This window comes from Hippichthys cyanospilos, chromosome 1 (genome assembly GCF_059441005.1).
Source record: "Hippichthys cyanospilos isolate Australia breed blue-spotted pipefish chromosome 1, RoL_Hcya_1.0, whole genome shotgun sequence".
Classification (NCBI taxonomy): Eukaryota; Metazoa; Chordata; class Actinopteri; order Syngnathiformes; family Syngnathidae; genus Hippichthys; species Hippichthys cyanospilos.
In genome coordinates this window covers 15,470,859-15,494,368 of record NC_142369.1, presented here as the reverse complement: position 1 = coordinate 15,494,368, position 23,510 = coordinate 15,470,859, and the positions used below count along the sequence as shown (strand labels likewise).

The 23,510-nt window shown below is 39.7% G+C and overlaps 1 protein-coding gene across 5 annotated transcripts in view; it reads right to left on the bottom strand.

The window, feature by feature from the left end:
* The window catches only part of trpm3 (transient receptor potential cation channel, subfamily M, member 3), a 112,255-nt gene that overhangs the window by 29,650 nt on the left and 59,095 nt on the right, over positions 1 to 23,510 (bottom strand). For 4 of the 5 annotated variants that reach the window (XM_088408804.1, XM_088408820.1, XM_088408811.1 and 1 more), the window contains exons 8-14: positions 23,299 to 23,422; positions 15,378 to 15,450; positions 11,647 to 11,747; positions 10,596 to 10,730; positions 10,455 to 10,505; positions 5,399 to 5,539; positions 2,149 to 2,178 (exon numbers count right to left, since the gene is read on the bottom strand). In XM_088408804.1, the coding sequence (XP_088264930.1) occupies positions 2,149 to 2,178; positions 5,399 to 5,539; positions 10,455 to 10,505; positions 10,596 to 10,730; positions 11,647 to 11,747; positions 15,378 to 15,450; positions 23,299 to 23,422 (655 nt within the window). The remainder of the gene's footprint in view (positions 1 to 2,148; positions 2,179 to 5,398; positions 5,540 to 10,454; positions 10,506 to 10,595; positions 10,731 to 11,646; positions 11,748 to 15,377; positions 15,451 to 23,298; positions 23,423 to 23,510) is intronic. The other variant, XM_088408837.1, reaches the window with a different exon arrangement.

The window sequence follows — 23,510 nt, the reverse complement described above, 5'->3', positions numbered from 1 at the left end:
TATGTAGATTCTTCCTGAAGGCAAATATTTTAGATGATGTTCATTAGCATAAATCTCAACAGCAGATGTGGCGGCCCTGAACACTTTGAAATCTGCACACAGTATGTTAACACATGAATGAAAATGACATGAAAATGTTTATCCATATAAGATTTTTTTTTTGTGTTGCTTATCTCCACATGATGAGTTCATATACAAATAAACTACAAAGCAACAATCAAGAATCCTCTTATTCAAAATATAATTTCTCCCCCTTGTGTCTGTATAAGGTTCTTGAAACTGTATTCTGCCTTTCACTTGCTTTTTCTAGAGACTGACTCTGCTACTTCGAGCTTAACACAGCAGTGGGTCATCATTAAAGTATTGAGTTCAAGTCATTGGAGTACTTACGTAAGACTAAAGTTCATTTTTCCGTAGCTTTATCGCTCTCGATATTGTACAAGTTTTGAAACAAAATGCTGGTACCACACTAAGTAATGTCGGACAAATCTGTGGCAGTAAAGCTATAATGGCTAAATGGAAGTGGTGAATGGACTTACGTAGCGCTTTTATACTGGCTACTCATTTACCTACTGGTGACACACAGCATCAGGAGGTACTGGGGGTTCAGTGTCTTGCTCAAGGACCCTTAGACATGGTCACAATGGTCTGGAGATTGAACCCATAACCACTCTGTTGGGGACAACTGAGCCTCACAAACCTACCAATTTTAAAGTTTTATCATTCATTACTAAGAAGAAGACTACACTACAGGCACAGGTGAAGAAAGAAAAAAAAATAACATGGAGACAGACACATTGGTCATGCATGTGTGTTTTTTATACAGAATTCACATACAGAAAAACTGCCTCTACCTCGCAGAAACACACATGATGTCAGTCATTACTCATTCAGTTCTGTGCAACTGTGAGCTCAAACCAACACATTCTCACAAGAATTTAGTGGGAAACTGCACACAATCGTGCGACTGGGATGCTGGAAATTCCAGGGTCAAACTATCATGAAGAGTGGATTTTTTGTTTGTTTGTTTTTGTTTTTTCACCCAAAGTGATTTACGAACATATTAGTGTAAATGTTGCATTACATTTTTTTTCAGAGGTATTCCTGGCCAATATGTGATTTAATGCTAACTACTTTTGCATTTTGTCTACCTTATCTAAACTAGTTGTGTGGCCAAGTGTAGCTCAGGGCCACATACAAACAACAAAAATTTACATGATCAATAAGACGTGTGCTTGTTGCATTATTTATTTATTTTTTGTTGAATCTGACATCTAAAATGTGTCCCTTGTGAGAGGTTTGGGGCATGCCCAACTTGTAGGAGCCACTTTGAACGACATGTTGGAGAGACTCAAATACCCGTCTAGCTGGACGCAAGCAGATAGGAAAGGGAAATCTAGTTTTCTTTGAGGTACTTATGGCCTTTTTTCATGTAGCTCATTTAGGAATACTGCACCGGGCCCATCGGACTTTTTGAGGAAAAAAAAAAAATCTAACTTGACCTTTGAGCACAAAAGTTTACCGAGCTAAAGTGTCGCAGTCTGCATGCAGAGATGTCACTATGTTATTGCTTGGCGATATATTAGTGAAAATGGTGTTTAACTCTCATGACATTATTAAAATTTTACATGGAAAATGTCAAATTATTAACAAAAAAAATGCTGAAGATGTAAAGTCCATCTGCCTATGGGAGATGAGATGCACTTTGTGGGGAACTTCACTTGTCCGAACTGTGTTTGGGAAGAAAAAAAAAAAAAGTGAGCAAAGATCTTGGTTGATATGCTAATGGTTAGTGCAATTGCACTCTAAATCAAATATTTTGTTTAATTTAAGGGGTAAATTTTGTAAAATAATTGGTATTTGTAATTGTATAGAAACATTTAAAGTAGTTTTTATTTACTAAGTACACCACATTACTTTTAGTATGAAATTCTAGTAAAAACTCTTGTGAGAAGAGGCTCTTCAGACATGTTCCATATTGCGACACATATTTAAACAGTCTCGAGCCATGAAACAGTAATGATTTTTTTTTTTTTTTTTTTAATAAGACATTGACTGACTGAGAGACAAAACACAGACCAGCACAAATTATAAAGAAGAAGAGGGGAGAGCGGGCAGTGAAGGAATGATCATGATGGGAACACTCACCTCCATCCCCAGCAGTTTCAAGGCTTTGGGCTAAAAAAGCAACGAGAACATGAACAGACTGAACAACACCTTTTATGATGTATTTCATGGAGCAATGTGTTGCTGGTGAAGACACAGTGTGCTACAGTATGTGTACAGCTCTGGTTGTATGAAAGCAGAGCGCACTGGTGGATTTTGGTACAGTGTTCTGTATATCTGTAATAGAAAACAGGCCATGTTTGCATTATGCATTCATGAGCTATCATCCCTGTTGGTAAAAATAGGCATGGTTTCCTTAGGGGATTTTGGTATCTGCATCTATTTAAGGGCTTTGTTCTTTGTTAACATGCGTTTATGTGCTCGCATGCGTGTGCGTGAGCATGTGATCGCGATCACAGGTTCTGCTCGTCTGAAGGCAAAACAAAAACGGAATCCCTCCCTACGCATATGTCTTTGCGTTATCTCCAACTTCCTCCTTCAAGACTGATATTGTTGCTGCCATTAGAGACATGCGAAAAGATAAACAGGTATGGTTCACATGGGTACGAGGAGCACCATCTACCAAAATGATGGCATTTGAGTATTTATGTTTTTCATAACAACCATGTGTAAGGTATGAAGCCAAATGCGGGGAAAACGCATTGCTCATAATGAAGGTGTGCATGAGGTGGCAAAAAATAAAAAAGGCAAATGGTACAGAGCATAGCACCGATACTTAGTAAGAAGGTTTTAAGGGCTCAGTGAAATGTGCTATACTGTATCAGTACTGGCTGAATCAACACAACAGTAATTACCAATGTGAGTTCAATTACAAATAGCACCAATCTAAAACATTATTATGTAGGCTACAATGTAATGGTTTGACCTTAATTAACCTTACATCTAAAACACAGCTTCAAAATGGTGTTGATGGGTGACTCGCTAGCATTTCTGTCCTTGGTGCAAACACATTGCAGATTTCTTGGAGCTATAATATCACTGAAGCAAACTGGGCAAGTTTTGTGTTTAGGCATTAGCATCAATGATCAAATTCAATCGCCAAAACCCCCCAAAATCAGATCATGCTCATTTTGAAACAAATTCAGACCTCATACTCAACTACACTATAAACTATATTGTAGTAACTACACTATAAACTACAGTCAGCCCCCTGCTTACGAGCATCCTGATTTGCGAACATTCCGCCTTACGAGCGTGGATCAGGGAGAATTTTGTCCTCCGCTTACGAGCAAACCTCTCGTCTTGCGAGCATTCCGTCAAACCAGCCATTGAGTATGTAGAAATGTTCTCGCCTAACTGCGTCAATATATTCAGCAGTTGCGTCATCTACAATCATTAACAGATACTTATGGCGGTAACGTGAACGCTATTGGTCTTACAATCTCACACTGACTGTCTCACTCACGGTGTCTAAATATATTACCATTTAAGTGTAGTGTTTGTACAGCTAAAGGGAAAAACAGCTGACATGAAATTAAATGTGCCGATTGCAGGACAAAGAATTGTCATTGGTTTAAATGTGTGTTTTTTTTTTAATTAATTGTCAATACATTCCAACCGTTTAAAAAAAAGTGCGAATAATTATCAGTCAGTCAAGGAGACGCCAATATGCTATTGGTCGATTAAGGTCACCCGGTCTCACTCACGGAGATGCTATTGGCCGGCGTCACACGTCAATCACAGAAATGCCGATATGCTATTGGCCGAACGCCTTTATCTAGCTTGATGGGACAGGATGGAAGGAAGTAGACAAAATGAGTGAAAAACGGAATGTTTTGAAGACTTTGCAAACTTTATCTGTTAGACATAGCTTCTAAAATTACTAGCAGCGGTAAAGGAAGAAATAAGAGGATGATGTTTTAGTATCTCCGTGATTTGCACCATGACTGAAAGAGTTACTGTAACACTGTAAGACCAATAGCCTATATGCGTTGCCGTATTAACTCAAGAGGTTAATCTCTGCACCCTATTACGGGTGATGATACAGCGCCATATAATGGTTGCTAGACAAGATTGCATGTCAGGTTAGTCGGCGATCTCCCGATGTGCATTGGGACAGCGTCATTGTTGCAATTTTGTGAGTTGTAACCAAAGGTGAACTGACGCTCGAACAAGCCATAAGTGTGCTGCCTAGTAAATGCAACACACACAACCACCTCTCCGCTTCCACCGTGCTCAATTCACGTCGGGAAAAACAGTTGACATGAAATTAAGTGTGCCGATTGCAGGACAAAAAATCGTCACAGATTTAAATGTGTTAAAATCAATAAAATGTCAATACATTCCAACCGTTTAAAAAAAAAGTGCAAATAATTATCAGTCAGTCAAGGAGACGCCAATATGCTATTGGTCGATTAAGGTCACCCGGTCTCACTCACGGAGATGCTATTGGCCGGTGTCACACGTCAATCACAGAAGTGCCGATATGCTATTGGCCGAACGCCTTTATCTAGCTTGATGGCACAGCTGGTTGGGATGGAAGGAAGTAGAGAAAACCCTGACTGAAAAAGTTACTTTGACACTGTAAGACCAATAGCATATCTGATTTACCGTATTGACTTAGAGCATTCATCTCTGCTCATCTCTGCTTATCTCAGCACAAGTCACGTCTTTCCAAAGGTAAAAGTCATTTATCCTTTGTATTTGTTATTTAATGCAACTGTACAGTAGATTATGTCACTTAATATTAATTTATGTATACAGCGTGATGATTTTACCTAAGGCTTCTGCGCGCGTTGCACGCACTCACGAATTAACATGGGTTTGGATTGCCCGCTATACGAGCAATTCGAGATACGAGCGTAGCCGCTGAACGGATTAAGTTCGTAACCCGGGGGCCCACTGTATATTGTAGTAGTATAGTTGAGTATATACTGTACCATACTATATATACTATATACTGTACTATATGAAAATGAATGGAAATTACCTTAATTTGCCCTGAAAGCAAAATACAAAAAACACTAATAGAATTTCTATGATCACCTGCATAATTATTAGCTAAGATTGCCTTGAATTTGCTGCCTTTCCAAGCATGTCACGAGTGACATTTAAATGCACACACTAATTTGCCTTGGTGTGTATACTGTCGTCCCTGCTGAACATAACGGTATTATTCAAATTAAATATACAGTATATTGACTTATCACGGTTAATTTGTCCATATGGTGTAATTTCACCAGATTGCAATGATAAATATTAATGATTCATGTAGTTAAAAAAAGAAGAAGAAAAAAAGAACGTCGAAGAAACATGAGATGGATTTGCTTACCCTTTTGGGTCCAAAAAGGTTGTGGTAGAGAGTCCTGAATCTTTTTCTGGTGTAGTTACAGCGATAAGCCCCGCCCATTAGGTATTCAATGACCAATCCGATGTCAATGAGGCTGATGCGGTAGTCTGGGGGCAGGTTTCCCTATAAAAGCACACAGCGTTAGCAGACGGCAACTTCTAGGCAAGGCAAGTAAAGTGCACACTCACTGCAACACCAACAACAAATCCACATCAAACTGAGTTTGGCTATGAACAAAAACGTGATTATTGGATTCACCTTGAAGTAGATCCAACTGAACCCTGGATATTCTCGCTTGGAAAGAACACACAGTGTCAGTGAGTAGAACGCATGATAAGCACGAGCAGGGGAAATGAGAAACACAGAACACTGCGAACAAGATCTCTCTTCCAGCGCTTTGCACAAAATTGTTTTCTCAACAAGTCCCTGCTTTACATAGGAAGACGAATGAATACTTGGGATTGCTTTTCAAAGATTCGGACATTGCCTAGACATCTACATCTCTGGCCTTAAACAATAGTGACCAAGCCACATTTATGTATCGCGCAAACTAATTTTAAAGTCCATATTTGATTTCTACAGGTGAAGGATAATGAGCTTTTGCAGACTTAATGAGAAGAAAGACAGAAAAAGCTGGAAGAGAGGCATAAGACGGAGAGACAGACTATGAGGGGCTCAGTAACTATGAGAAAGTACAATGAGTACATGTATTAACTTTGCCTTGAACACCGCGGGCAGTCATCATCATGGAACACTTGACCTCATCAGATGTCTACTTAGCTAAACGAGCTACACTACACGCATATCATAATCAAACGCAGTTTGAGGAGTCCGCAGCCGTTCCAATCAAGGTCAGCAAAGAACTGATTATTGAAGCCATTATGCCTCTAGTCGGACTTATTTTTGCTTCTTATCCCTCAGACCTACTTAGAAAATGCTGAATGTGTTGTTGTCTTGCGCTGTATAAGCTGTAAGCTTAGAGTTGAACAGCTAAAAATTTTGTACACTTATAATGTGGCTAAAGTCAAGTTGATTAATCAACGATATTGATATTTTCCAGCAAAGTACAGTGGTACCCAAACTATTTTGTGCTATAGATTTCACATGAAGACATATTGTGATGGAGCAGCACAGAAAAAGCAATTACAACTCACCGCGATGAAACGGTGTCATATAGCATTAAAAGTCATGAATGATGACGTCGTCGCATGTTGTCAACGTATTATGAATAAAGTTGTAGTTAGCGCAGTCGTTGCCCGCACATATTTGGGCACAACATTTTGACGAGAACAATGATCGCTGCCTTCATTACTCACTGCCTGTCCTATGGTCCCACTGGTATAAATTGTTCATCACTAGGGGCGATAAAAATAACCAAAACTTTTCCCATCCACAAACAGTTTATTTTCATGCTCTGTGCAGATGTATGAAGACTTTTGCTTTGCTGGCTATACATTTTGTGGCTTGCAGTCTAGTGACAGCAGCGATTGAGAAAGTCAAGTCAAAAGTCCGACGTAAATTAGAGATAGCAAGTGACTAGTGATGTCGGCTTGAAATTTTAAACATTGACGAACGATATTCAAATCAACTTGTCAATGAATCATGTTCAGCCTCCTACACGCGTTACAGGATGGTAATTCTAATAGCTGTGTCTGGCGTGTCTGCAACAACCAAGTAAATCTCTGGACATCTGCTTATTTCTGAAAATGCGTCTGTTAGCAAGCCACTCTGCACTTCAGTCCCACTGTTTGCTAACAGCAGGGCTAAATTACAGTACATAATGACTGGGAACCACACACTGAGTGTCTCCACCAAGATCCAGATTCTTTCAAGTTACACTTCCTCAGCCACCGAGTGCGCTTTTGCTAAGCGTTACATTGTTTGAGAGGTTCTTGATGTCTTGAGAACTCAATTGTGTTTGGCATTGTGATCGCTGCAAGACAATAATTTAAAGACATAAATGGATAAGATCAGGCCATGTAAATATTTGTTTACTTATTAACAGATCAACCCTTGTTGTCTTTAAGTCTAGCTAATAAAGCCAAGAAGTCAAACACACAAGTTACTTTTCCTGCTGCAATTTGGAAACACAGTGACAACCAGCATGAACCGCCTTTGTTCATTTACTCCTCGGGAAAGTCCATTTCTGCTTGAGCAGCTGCAGCCCACAAAGCCAATCTGTGAGTTTCTCACCCAGCTTTCTCACCGTGTAACGACTGGAGCTCATTACACTCAAGAGCAACCTTCAGCAACAGTTACCAAAAGAACAGCAGCTGCGGGATCAAAACCAAAAAAAGGCCATGTCTACAGAGGTGAACCACAAAAGAAGCCATGATGTCTCAATCTAGCGGTGATGTTAAAATCTAATAGAAATCAGTGACAAGCACTGTGGGCTAGGCGTTATATGACCAGTATTTTGCAACCAATCACCAACTTAAAAAAAATAAATAAACCAATGATCCAACAAGAAAATGGAAAAACATATTTATTTAAACATTTCCTTTTTTCTTTACCATCAAATTAAATGATTTGCAATATATATATATATATATATATATATATATATATATATATATATATATATATATATATATATATATATATATGCATCCAACCGAGCAGATCTGTGTAAAGTCTAATAAGCATATTGTGGCAATTGAATAACATGAGCCATGTATTCACTCACAGACTGGATCAAAGTACTTTTAAAAAGTAATCATGATTAAAGAAATTAATTTCCTCCCATAAGTAACTGAATTTGTTTTTGAATTACTCCTTCGTGAATGTAATAAGTTACCAAGAAAATGCTTTTTGGAATACTTGATGATGCCTGTTTCCAAGTCCGTGGAAAATGGATGCCAATGTAGACCTCAAAAAAGACCTTAGAAGGGAGCAATACATTGCTGCAGCAGCACATGGGTGTCAAACTCCAGTCCTCGAGTGTCGGTATCCTGCATGTTTTTCAGTTTTCTTTCCCCGACCTCCTGATTCAAATGATTTGCTTATTAGCAAGCTCTGCAGGACCTTGAAAATGATCCTAATCATTTGAATCAGGTGTGCTTTAGAGAGAGGGTTCAAAAACAGGCAGGATACTCACCCTCGAAGGTTGGAGTTCGCCACCTATACTGTAGAAGATCGACACCCCGGACTGATTGCCAGACATTCACAGGGCAAACAGAGACAAACACTAATTCACACTCATTTGCATCAAAGGGCAAGTTGGAGTGTCCAATACCCCTACGAAGCATGTATTTGGAATGTGGGAAGAGACCCGGGGTGCCCGGAGAAGACCCGTGCGAGTACAGGGAGGATATGCAAACTCCACACGGGAGGACCAGGGCAAGCTGGAATTGAAGGCGGAATCTATGAACTGTGAGGCAGACGAGCTAACCACTGTGCCGCTGCTCAAAAGACGAACATCTTCCAGGTAAAGTCAGAGCAAGGTTCGAGGAAATAAATGGGGGTAATTAATTCCCCAATTTGTGTTAAATAAATACATAACAGAATATCTGAAAAGACTTGTTTTTCATTACATTACATTTATAAAAGAAAAACAGTAGACAACTCATTTTGGGCTTTTTTTTTCACTACACGCTTAAAAAATTTGAAAGATTGAAAGATACACAGACTGTTCCACGCACACAGATTCCCAAATCTTGAATACCATTTCAAACTCATCTTACATTACCCTTAAAAATATATGGCTTACAAATAATTTGATTTAGGAAAAAAAATATATCAGAAGTATTTGCATAGAAGAGAACAGCAGAGAAGACTCTCCGCAAGGTCAATCAACCCAGGCTAAGCATAGCGCCAGTGGACACACGGATTGTGGAACATTTGAGATAATTACTTCGACATATTGATGACCCCGATTAAAACACATACTATGTATTAGCCTGAGCTCAACAATATGCAGTGATTCTACGGAGTAGAAAATTTTTCAGCAAATCGTTACAGTTTTCTGAGAAATGCAATCTTTGCCTTGAATAAGTCTATGATCTGCCAAGTTCTTGTTATCTTTGTCAAGACTGCATTAGATGACTTCAGTACGTCGCGTTAGATCTCATTAGATTGGGCTGGCTCAAGTTATAAAGTGTCTAGCGGGTATTGAACAGACAGCTCTAAAGGCGATGTCTCGCCACGTCCTTTTTTGCATGTGTGTGTGTGTGTAGGTTTGGGTTGTTCAAAGAGGCTCTCTGCAGCAACTTGACACACAGTTATGCTTGAAGATAGTTAAAGAGGGAGAGGGTGTGATTGCAGCATCCAACCTTTTCCGCAACTCCCAGCGGAGGATGCGGCACGACTGCAATCAGCGCCGCTTGGAAGAATGTACCCTTGTTGATGCTAAAACTGCTGATGATGACCCCTCCACTAACTCCCAACTGAAGGATGACTCTAGATTGGCATGGGCGGATCGTAACGCTCACGTTGTCGTATCGCTACGTCCCGATTGCGTTGCGCACATAACAAAGGGTATGCAAATGGTGTCATGTGAACTTGCAACAAGTCAATGAAAACATTTCATCATCTTGACGATGAAATAACCATGATTGCGATGCAAAGAAACCACTGACAAACGCGGCAGTATGTGCATTTTCATTTTGAAACACGCACAATCCGCAGGATATGAATTCAAAACAAAAACACATTGAAGTTATTCCTTCTCAGCCTCACAGCGGTTCCACAGCTGTTTTCTCAAATTCGGAGTCTGCGAATAAAAGACTGTTTAATGCGTGTGGTGTTTGTTTGCAATGGCGCTGTGTGCCTTCGAGAAAGAACAGAGTAAATAGTGAAGGAGTAAATGGGAGCCGACAGAGGGATGAGAGTCATGCACAGCTCTACACAGCTACAGCAGCCTGCAGCTCCAGCTGAAAAAGAACAGCCAGCCTCTATTTGCGGTTAGGAGCAACTAGGACTAGCCAAACAAACAATACAATGCAAATCAAAAGAAGCTTCATGTGATCTTTAATACACAAAACATTCCAGCCAACATTCCCATAGGCTGTGTCTGAAACGACGGTGGCGAAGCTCCTACCTTTTTGACATCCCTGACAAGGTGGTAAAGCGTATTGGACGGCCCGTGTCTCTGAAATCAAAAGGAATCAAACATATCGCATTGCTATCCGGATGTATGATGTGATACGTGGCCTACCAAAGACCCGAATGAAGTTCTTACCGTGTTGTAGAGCTCCTCAAGCCTGGACAATGTGAGGAAACGGTGCATACTGACTCCATTTTCAATCAGCAGCTTGACAAAGTCCACCCGGTCCAGAACTAAGGCATCCAACATGGCTTGCTCCAGCGAACCAACCTGAGCGACGGGGAAGCGAGAAGATGCATACTGACGTTAGCACAGCTACTACGTGTGTAGGTTAGCTGCTACGACCACTTACACTTCTCTAAGTCACTGATCGATATTAGATTCAGAAGATATAATGACAATCAGTTAGTAAAACTGATGTGTTTTTTTTTTTTTAAATATCAGTGTACTGCATGAAACATGATTATTCTATTCTATAGCTTTTTTTTTCAAGTGCAACTACTCACTACTCCTTGCTCTGCCAGTTGAGAAAATAATTAATTGGAGGCAAGTGACTTTAAAGAGGCGACTCGATTACTCAACTTTACAAGTTGTGAATCAAAATATGCCCTCTTCAAAGACTACTAACAAAATGCACAATATTTGAGACAGAAATGATTAAAACCTTTACTTTTAATGCCAACCTACTACCCTCATCGTTTTTTCACCTATTCTGTCCTGATGAAATAAGACAAGAGTGTGTCCAACAGGGCAATGGCTCCTGGCATCAACAGCTCCCACGCCCTTGAACTCTATACATAGTGGGGAGCTACATGGTAGTACTACTGTAATTTCTGGTGGGTCCCCTCAAAGATCGTAAACGCAATAAACGCTGCACTGCAGAAGATTTCACAGACACACATTCGACAATTCATCCATTTTTTTCTATTGAAAAAGGACATAAAAACGTGATTTTTTTGTCAAATTGTTTCTTGGCAGTTATTTGGTACTGTACAAAATTTATATTAGTCAATCAATTTCAGTTCCTTATTAAAATGAAAATACTGATTTTACAGGGCAGTTTATAGCACAATGGAGTTCTTTCTGGTTTCAGTATGACCAAACTTTTCAGTCAAACTATTGAATGGTTGGGAGGTACAGTTTGGGCAGCAAGGGCAAACCTTCTTCTGAATGTTTATTTTCTTACAGGCCACTGTTGTCCATAGATGAAGATCTGACTGCGGGCGATGTCAACTCTGTTCCAAGCGAGAGCCAAACTCAACTGGTCAGGAGCTGAAGCGTTGGCACCTGAGGGAAGCCATGAATCACATGCATTTTTGGATGTAACGATGACTCTGTAATAGTCTGTTCTTTCCAGAATTTATTATACGATTGAGTAAAAGTAGTTTGCTTGTTTTGTCCGAGAAACAGATGCATTTTCCTTACATACTATAGCAATGCATTTCAAAACCTCAGACAAATGCTGTTTGGCAAAATACCAAGAAACAAAATCTTAATTATGCAATGAGAGTGGATTGACCTCTCAAATGAAGGACATACAGTACCCTTCCTTTATATGTCAATAAAGGGGTTTGCGTTGCGTTGTGGAAAAGGATTTTCTACATTTCCCACGATGCATTATCGATGGACAATCGGTAGACATCGGTGAAGAGAAATCCCTGCTAAGTTAGCGAACAAGCTTCATTTCTCATTGCTTTGTACACATGTCGCTGTTGGCAGTAATAGTCGGGGTGTAATAGTAGGAAAAAGTATACTTTAGACTTCCGAAAATCAATACAGAATTGATGCTCGTCCGGAAGAACAGCAAACAACGGAGACAACTTAATTTCACCACGAAAAGTAGCTGTGGTTACCTGCGGTAAACCTTCCTAAACAATAAATGTTCAGTGGTTACCATTCCTCTTTTGCAAATTATATTGCCTGAATGACAAAAGAAAAATATCAGCATTTTTTCAGCATTGACTTACATTGAAAGCAGTGGACATTCTAATAATGAATCAAATGGGCACAAAACTACCATTTTAAAAGTACTGCACTAGCAGACAACATCACAGTAATACTATATCCTTTTGATAGATGAGCACAAAAAATGTTCCACATTTTTTACGCCATCTTTAATTTGCATTGGTTGTTACCCGAGCCCTGAGCAATTGGCCGACCCCTGGGATAGATAAAACAGGTGTATTTTGCTACCTAATTCATCTTCCGCAAAGGTAATGCTAAGCAGAATGTCATGTTTAGCCTAGTGGGACTGCAAAGAAAATATATTTTAGGAACATTTTTTTCTTGACTTTCGCTTTAAGTGCAGTCACGAAATATTAGTACTCCATTGATAACCTGATGATTTGAAACTACATACAGTAATTGAAGTCATTCTGCTGCGATTTAAACCTGAATAATCTTGCAGTATTTTAGACAAGCATATTCAATGAGCCCAACAGAATAATCACTCTACAAAGTGCTCCTACTTTAAGGCCTGTACACGCATTAGTGGAGCCTCATGCTGCGATTTCAGATGGAGTCTTGCTAATAAGAGGACAAGCTCGCTAATAAGCACTTTACTGGAGATTTGTGTGCATGGTGGTCTTGTTTTATTCAAAGCATGTGACCTTATAGTGCTTCTCCGGGGAGGCTAAATTGCAGCAAATGATCTTTATGGACCAAATCTTCAGAATATTGACTCCCTCAGACATACATACATCTATCCATTTTTTCCAGACGCTTATCCTCACTAGGGTCGCTGCCTTGATGGTGCCTATCCCAGCTTCCTTTGGGGAATAGGCGGGGAACACCCTGAAATGGTTGCCAGCTAATCGCAGAGCACATAAAGACAAACATTCACACTCACACCTACGGCTAATGTTTTTGAAATGTGGGAGGAGACCATAGTGCCGGGAGAAGAGCCATGCAAACGTGAGGAGAGCATGCAAACTCCAAACAGGAAGGCCAGGGCGAAATGGAACTGACCTTTGAACTATGAGGCAGATGGGCTACAGACAGTGGATGCCAATTATTCCAAAGTCTGTTTTGTTCAACCCCTTCCCTAAATCGCACAACCTCTTGTGTGCTCTCTTTCTGTGTATTCGTGTGTTGTCGTGCTTCAGGCGGGATCTTGTTTGCGTCACTGAGAGCTCTAATCTAATCCAGCATTTTCAAATGCTGCTAGACAGGATGTGACAGTGGCAGGATTTCACTTTACACTAAAAGCCTTCACACGTCTTTTCTTCAATGTGAAGCAGAGAGAAATGTGAATGCAAAATGACTCTGGAGTGGGTTACCATGCACATATCCTTTTGCTCTTCCTCTGCATGATTTTATTGAAATCCTTTTTTTCCACTTTTAAAATACCAGCATATAAAATGATGAAAAACCAAACTAATAGAAATCAGAAACAGAAAGAAACAGTGACAGAGATAACATAGAAATTACGTATACATCTGGACACACGGTAACTTAAAGATTTGAGTTTTTTTTCCTTTAGCACCGTCCAAGGAAGATTGATCTGTCAGCCACATAAAATGAGTTTTGACACACAGACCCATATTTTATATCGGCTTTATTTTTACTTACAATAAATATCATAAAGAGACGAGCTACAGGGTGAACGTCAATTAGATGTTAGCAGCCAGTGCCTGTTGCAGCTAATAGCGGCTCGTGTTAGCTGAGATTGTAACGGCATTATTTTCAAGAAAAGAAGCGTGCAGACAGAACCAACGTCCGAGTCCATCCTCGTTCATGCACAAGAATATTACTAAAACATGATCCTTCATGTAAAGGTTATGATCTCTCCAGCTGATTCAAGTGGCTGAGTGGCAAGGTAGGAAGATGTATGTAAAACATTTCTCAATACCCTCCAAACTGGGCAGAAAATGAACGAGTGCAAAAGAGAGAATGCTGCAAACTGCTACTTACACAGTTTAGAGTCCAATTGCACTCATGATCAATCCGAGATCCTGAGCCAACAATTGAACATATGGATCCCGTGTGTGTATGTGTGTAAGGGACGGTATGTGAAGATTGGTCTTGGGAAACAACTGAGAAGCAAGTTCAAGAAACAATTGTGGTTGAAATAACAGTCCAACACTAAACCACGGTCATATCACTTGGAAAACTATGCTTTTATGAGACTACAGTGTAGGACAAGTGTCCTAGATGCCCTTTTCTGGACTTTTACATACATACATACATACATACATATATATATATATATATATATATATATATATATATATATATATATATATATATATATATATATATATATATATATATATATATATATATATATATATATATATATATAAAACATAACATAATATTCCAAAGTCAAACCCTTGTTACTGCACATACAAGGATTCCAACTGAGCTGCATAAAAATGAACAACGTATGATAGAATTTGAGAGTGTGCTGACAGAAAATTGAGTTTGAGAGGACCAAAAGGGATTTGTTGCTTATTACACAGCCTGGTTATGGCTCAGGTGCGTGAGTATGTGCAAGTGTGGTAGAATTCTAGTGGCCCGTTCACATCTACCATGAATGTAAACCAGCCTATAGTGCAGTTTATTTGCTTAAGCAGACATCAAATCAATAAGCGGCTGGTGAACAAAGCGAAACATCTCACCAACCAGATAAATGGATGGTTTTCTCTGAGGATGGATGAACTTGTGGGTCTAATATTGAGGATTTACTTAACTATCTTTGAATGTAACATATGAACAGAATGAGGCCACCCCTTGGAATCTGTATAAAAAAGGAGCCCCGAGATATGAAATTAGCATAGCAACATGCATGCAATTGAAACCACAGCTGTGTGCCCTGAATGTGCACCAGGTGAAAGCAATGCTCATTGCAACGACCTTGATGGAAGCCGTTTACTGTAGATTTATGCTTCAGCACACAAATAAACAAGGGCTTACCTTTTAGTAGTGCAGTGAGGATGGCAAGGTCAATGTCCTGATGACCCTCAGACCCCATTCGAAAGACAGTTATCTGAGAAGGCCAAGGTGAAAGAAAATTGGGTGAGAAATTGATTTTGATTTTTTTTTTTACTAATTATAGCACCATATGCATTTTCTGCACCACAAAAAAAAAAAAAGATGTGTTGTCATGTCTTGGTGTTGGCATTTCTTGGTGTGAACATGTGGCATCATGCACGTACATGTATTTGTTCATGCGTGGAGGGCACCTTGGAGAAACCAGGAACAGGTGAAAGCGTGTTCTGAATACCCGACGAGGTGCTCCTCTAATCCTACAATCCGACCATCCATCTCCCACCTCCCCTTTTTCCCGCAGCCCATCTCCCACCCGCTAAATGGCTTCATTTCATAGAACGCTGGGAATCTGCGTGCTTCCTCTGCTGCTGCCATAATGCTAACCCCCCCATGATGTGTGTTTTCATACAAACATGACTGCTTAAAAAGTAATCCCATCCTCATTGGTGATTTATGGTATCTATTATCTTGGCCCATTAATCATTCGTGCACCATATGCTGATGACATGTGGACTCATCCTTGTGAGAAATGAGGAGTGAGGCCCTGCGTAATACCTTAGACTTGTGTCACGCAATCACTAATAAGGGAAGCAGTCCAATATGTGGGTGTGTGCGTGCATGTGTGTCGAACACGCACACAGCCGTGTAATCAAGAGGTCTTTCTCCAGGTTGAATGAGAGTGCAATGGGATGTGAAGGTATCGATTAAAGGTTTTCATGAGGGGGAACACAGATCACTTGTGCGTAATTGTGTGAATGCAGAGATGCTCTACCGCGCGTCCAAAATATTTATTTTTCGTCTTTATATTATCGCCCTCGTTTTTACAGCACTCAATTGCGGCGTCATGCCTCGCTGGATTCCAACTCAATCAAAGTACAACACGTGGAGTTTGTTCAGAATAGTTGTAAGCCCCAGAAGCTCAAAATTGAGAAATATGCTTTGAAAGTACGTTGTAGTACAAAAGGGTGCTATGCATGAGGTCACAAGAAACAGTGGGTCTTAAAAAAGAAACAGTGGGTCTTAAAAAAGAAGGATTTAAAAAGAGAAGACAAATGCATACTCCCATCAAAAGTTACATAAAGAGACTCAGATGAAAACATATTCAATGGGTTCCCCGTGGTCAACCACCTAGCTGTTGTTGGTCATATAGATGTTTTTCTGTTTCTTTCCGAACAAAAGATGATGGTGTCATTTAAGAACGCTAATTGAAGATCTTCATCAAAGCTAGACATGTCCACTTTTGCCTTTGCCATGAATCTTCCACAATCAACCCGCCCCTTCCTATCCCTCACTTTTCCTCCCACTTTCTTCCTCTCGCTTTCCCTTCTTCAATTATATCCCCAAGGTGACCCACGAGCATTTGTGCTTCCACTCATCAAAGAGAGCTTCAGCAAGACGGCAACCTGTTAGAAGATGCAAGCTTGCTAATGTAATTTCAAGAACCCTCACAGAGCGGCAATATCGGCTAAGCAAGGAGATGTCCGCTACTTGTTCTCACAGGACAGCATATGAGCCCTTTGATATGGAGTAGCTGCAAATTGAACTCAAGTCCAATATTCCTGTTAATCGGTGCAGTTAAACACAAATGTTTGTAAAAACGTGAATTGACGTTGCATGAGATGTTGGGACATCGTACGATACCTTTCTGAGTCCAGGGCTTCTGTCCGTCAACACAATAAATGGTGTGTTTTCCCTTTTGTGGAGTGTGAAGAATATAACTAAAAAAATACCCGTGCAGTTGATGGTTATACAGTGCCTACAGCTTGAACCTGTTACAGATTATATAATATTGTGTCTAATGTTATTATAATAATATTGTATAAAATAACATGAAATTGATTTTCTTTCGCTGGTGTTCTCATCGGGGTCACTCAAAGGTCAACTGTTGCATATCCGAGCTGACGTAGGGCGAGAGGCAGATTACACTGACTGAAAATATATAGCAAAAATAACCACCATTCAAATTCCTACTTCTTGTCAATTTAGAACACACAAACATGGATTCAAACTCAGAACATAAAAACTGTGAGGCAAACGCCCTTGCTCCTGTATCTACATCCTAGTCATTGCTCATTGAAAATGATAATTAATGTAAATATTCATAGAATTTTAGGCTGACAATTGTCCAAGAACGTATTGTGCTCAACCTTGGAGCTTCCGATGTGGCTGTGCTACAGTGCTTGATGATATTTGTAATAATAATAACGATAATATTAATAACACCAACTCGCTTATGTATGCCTAGTGCTTTGAGCGGACCGGAATAAAGGATAAAAGTTGAAATGCGGCGCTTATGAGGCGGGATGCAGAAGCGGCAGGGATTGGGAAGATGAATATGAGAGGAGAGAGCAGAAGAAGAAATAGGAAGTCTGGGTGAGGCAAAGGAAGCAAAGACGGATGTGAAAATGTAATGGAAATGCAATCTTCCTCTGAGTGGAGGATTCCCTCATCGTCATACTTGCTAAGCTACATGCTTTGGGGCTTAGGGAAAACTGTCATGCTGCAGTGAGAAGCAGATTAAAAAATGTGCATCATTTCACATAAAAGGCCTGTACCATGTTGGATGTGACATGCACACATATAATGTACACACACACGCAGAAATCCACATTTTGGCTCCCGTAGCCTCTTTGACAGAAACCAAAGAGACGCTGGCTGCGAACGCATTCTGGTTGTATATTTAAAACACAAAATGTTTGAACATGTTTTATGAGAAGAAAATAGCCATTTACAGAATCAAAGCCAAAACAGAGGATATTGGGAGCTAAGTTTCTCTCTTCATACATTTTTTAAAAGAAACTGCCAAACTGATAATAAACTGTCTCTCCAGCCACTTTAGCTGTTTTCCCCCTCTCTGGTTTCTCCCAAAAGCTCATTGTTCTCACTCTGTTTCCCCCTTTTTTTTACGTCACATATTTTCTTCGAATCCTCTTCTCCTAAGTGACCATTTTGCTCTCCTACTAATTTTCAGTTTCTCTTGTCAAGAAGCCGATGAAACATGGTTGTTCCTCGTGAATATTTAATTTGAATTAAACATATAAGGATTATTCGTAACTCAATTATTCATGCTAAGATGGGAAATATCAGGACTCTCATTGAGCACCACTTGCATAACTTCACATTCGAACGGAGGTGGGAGAAGGCCTGCCTCATGTATAATCAATAAGACTTTTGCTTATAAGCTCTGCAGGGGGAGAAATTTAAATCGTTTATCTGTTTCTTTAATGGCAATGTAAAACCGTTGCACTATTGTGAAACCAAATGATATAAGGCACCACTTTTTGCATATGCTGCCCAACTAAATACTCCTACACATAATGCATGTTCAGCTCATACTTAACATGTTTTACATATTTCATTAGTGGTGATTAGTCTATAAATCTAGTGTTAATACAATATGGCTCACAGCAGTTGCTCTGACTGGCTGGCAACCATTCCAGTTTACCACACCCCTCACCCATAATCGGCTGTGATAGGCAGTGGCTCACCCATGATCCTGATGAGGGCACGCATTTCCAAATGGATGGACGGTAAAAGTGTATGAGAAGGTCACAGACACGGAACAATGCAATTACAGGTGGCAACTCTGCCAAACACCCTCATCTGCCGATGCCCGACAATATATATAACCTTGGCCTAGCATCCAGTTTAGTTCTTCTACTGTACATACAATTTCATGCACTGTACTTCAAGTTTTTATTGAGCACAAAAAAAAGGGCACGGCTGACAAGAAAGAAGTGGATTGCCAAAAGGAGAGAAAATAAAGAGAAGATATTTTGAGAAGCTGCTGGCAATGAGAGCTCATCACATTGACTGACTGCATCAGTCTATTTCTGCAACAGAGACTCTCCACGCTTTGCTTATTAGTCAGCGGAACACATGAATATATGAATACAGTTGAGCATCATTGTATCACACAATGCTTGCATGCCGTTTTATAGCCTATTTGTGCCACAGCGACAATTAAAACCTGGAAACATTTTAATTTTTGGGGTGCAAATGTATATGAGCTTTTGACTGGTTGTCAAATTTATGACATTGTGACTGCACAGAGATTACAATTTTGATGATAATAGGCCAATCATGAAAACTTGGTGCTCAATGTGGCACACCAGTCAGCTTTGGCCGGCTTCGGTTTGATCATTTTCAAGTGCTATAAGTACTGTAAATATGAACAACCCAACCCAAACTTTTTGTAATCAGCAACATTTTTTAAGTTACAGTAATTAACTTGCCGGCAATATTCATACCTTATAAACACAAAGTATCACAGTGGATTAGAAGAATGCCAGTAACTTTATCAAGTCTATTTTGTCAATATAGACTATACACAGCCTTAAAAATGACACAAAATCACAAACTGTCTACCTGGATACAGTACAGTGGGTGGCAACATTTATCATGGATTCTTACTTCTATCAATCTTCAAAACACACACACACAACACTGAGGGACAGAAAAATAAATGACTGAGCAAAGGGTCGCTCACAACAACTTGTCATTGTCTTGTTGTTATACTTGGATTCACAGCCAGTGTGAAAGTGCTTTTAACATGACTTTTGTGACCAAGATCTGTTGTTTCACACAGGTTTGATGATTTGATTCACATATTTTCTCCTGAGGTTTCTCCTGTTGCTGTTTTGTTGAATTTACGCGACATGGTTCAAGTGACAATTCATGTTTTTGCACTCAAGTGACAGAATTCGGATACTGTATGTAACCTAAATAGAAAAGACAGGGCAGAAATAAGACCTCTTCAGATCAGACTTCTTCCAGATGCGTGTAAAAATGAGTTATCTGCCCCTGTTTGGACATCGCTTGATTATACCAACCCGGGAAGTGATATGTGCGTCAGCAAATGAGAGCGTTGGTTAGCGCCTGGCTGTTGACTGGCTAACCGTTAGTCAGTTTGATTGTTGAGTGAATGGATTTCACTTTTAAACTCTGAATGTGCTTTTATTACTTGTTCCCTTTGTTCGCTGAAGTGATTAAAAGTGTGTCGGCAGCTGTGTCTACCCTTGCAGGGGCACTCCATTGCACTCTTGCGGTGGTTGGCAACATTAAATTAGCTAATGCTGTTAACGTTAACTTGTGTGAGCACTCGAAGATGTGCTGCTGTGTAACTCAATTCCGCTTTCAAATTTAATTATTGCACTTTCTCTTTTTTTATTTAGATGTGAAATACAGCCAAATTTTGGAATTTCTCTGACTTGCCATTTTGTTACTCCTATTAATTCTACAGTGTGCGCATGTGTCTAGAGGTTTTTGTAACTGATTGGTCTACTCCTGGTCCATGAATGTCTTCTAAGATTTGTGTACATCATGTCCACTTGGGCACAACATCTAAATGGAGGAGGCAGAGAGGTACCGGGCAGAAAATTGCCAACTGCTCTCTGGCTCACAGACAAGCGTAATCCATTTAGGCTCTTTGAGACTCTGCATGCTACATGAGCAATAATGATTGCAGCATACGTCCCACGAGACAAGTCTGACTTTTTAACCAAGCCAAACGAAAGAGAGGATCGAGCGAATGAATACCTTACCAGAAATAGTGGTAACATTTTACATCGACAGAGAATTACTGTAATAGTTGCAAAGTTGTAAGATAACAATAACAGTAAGTCAGAAGGTTACCTTTAAATCATAATTGCAAAAAACATTTGGGTGAAAAATACTAGCTCATAAACGAAAAGCAACAAAAGAAAAATATGCAGTACCACAGAAAATTAGTCTGCCTTCTTCATTGGGTGTCATTTGTAAACCAAACCCGTCTGATGAGGATGTCCTCTACTGGAATCAGTCTACATTGTTAGGTAGGCTAGGCAAACGTGCCAAGTGAAGCATGCGACATTTCGCATCAGTGATTTCTGTCACACACGCGTACCTGCGTACCACTTACGTGCCCACCTGTGTATGAGACAAAACGTACTTTTCCATTTTTACTATACGCTTTAATCAAAGGGAGCGAGAAAAAAGTGGACGATATTGCCACCGCCACTGCAGTCTGTACATTGTGTTAGTATAACGCAATGCCATTACAACAGTGGTAATTGTTGTTTAAGTTCATAGCAGCAGCATCAAATTATCTGGGCTCTACAGCTGCTCCTGTTGAATGATTCAAACAGCATTGTCCTGCCCTGCTGTATTGTGCTGAGAAGTGCCATCAGACGGCTGCTAGAAACCCGCTGAGGATGCCGTCAATCCTCTTACATGGTGTACAAGAGAGCGCGATGCCGGGCTGCCAACCTGCTGCTTTGCTTGTGCCTTATAAATACAACAGATTCAACACATTTCAATTGAACTAGAGAACATAGTTGAAGGATTACGTGGAAGATGAGAATGACGTACTTATGTGTGCAATTATTTCCCGTTGAACTGGCAAACTACCTGTGGCAAGCACTGATTGATTTGAGCCAAACTGCAGAATCAAGTGTAAATCGTCAATGTGTTTTCTGCAGTGCTTTTATCCAGTAACACACTGTTTTTGAAAGAAAAAAAAGATAGTCATTTACATTTTAGTTATTGCAGTTATGCTAATAGAATGTGACATGTACCTGTAATGAATGTGGTGAGACAGCTAAATTTCCCTTGCTGTTGCACTTATATTTGCAGAAAAACACACAAGGTGATGCACACCCAAACACATTGACTACACACAGCCGAATTCCCATGATTACCATTAACCATCATTACCATGTTAAAACCTTGATTTCATGTGACTGACAGCGCTCCAAAGGGACTGAGGCTACTCTCCTAGAGAGATGAATGTGTTTGACAGGTGCACTCACAGGATGTGTGTCTCACCTTTTACTTTGTATGATCTCTCATCATGAAGGTCATATGATTTACTTGATTAATACCAAGGGTGAAATGATACAATGATACTCAATGATGGCAATGATTATCTAAATTAATAAAAATATCCCCAAATCAATCTAAACACAAAAAGTTCTACAAGGCTAAATGCAAATGTGTTGCATATATATATATATATATATATATATATATATATATATATATATATATATATATATATATATATATATATATGGCAGTTATATATATACTAGCTTCACCCGTTGCATCATACTCTCCAAACGTACTAAACATCCACAAACTCTCATCACAATTAAAACCATTTACCAAATAAAGAAACTGATTAGAGTGGTCTGAAATGGGCAACTGGTGACCCGCATTTGGAGTCGCCCCTCAATTGAATTTTGTATATTAGTAATATGTTTTCTCTACCATTTAAATCTATGGCTCAGGCATTAGAGTTCTAGTAACCAAATATTACTAACAGTGACATAGGGCCGATTTCATTTTGAAGTTACTCCCGGAATAATGGTCATGACAACAATTTGTTGCCGTCTACTCCATCATTATCTTATGCCGTGAAGCTCATGTCGTGAGCAGCATTTATTTAACAAAGCTGAGTTATTTTTTCTCAATTACCATTCTTTTTTCCACAAGATCGTTGAATAAAAGAGTAGCTGAATGCTAATTAATATTATGATGTAAAAAATGTTGTGTCCGAGGGACGCACGTTGATTTGAAAGTATGCGTCCACTGTCAATAATCATGTGTCTGGGACGCGGGCATAACTTTCGGTATGATGCCATATTGTGCATGACGCAATGCTGTTTTTCAAGAGGCTGAATTTAGTGTACACGCGGTTGTTGGGTTGTTGTTCAGTAGCTGATAGAATGATTTAATAAAAGTAGATATTTTCTCATATTGTAGTTTCTTTTATTATGTTGGAACGATAAAGCTTCTGAGCATATTTTTGATCAACTCTGTACATAATATATGTGTCTGTGCATGTGACACTGGTCTAGCCACTCACCAGCTCCTTCTTTTTCATGCACTCCATGAGAATGATGAAGAGATGTTGGGCCTGTGTGCGGCTGTAGGTGAACGTTTTCTGGATGGTGACCAGCAACTGGTCTCTCAGAGACTCGTTGATTATGCTGGAGAGAAGAAGCCAAGAGGAGCAGGATAAATGAAAAGACACTAAAGAAGACGAAGACGGAAACGAAGACAGAAGGGAGGGAGAGA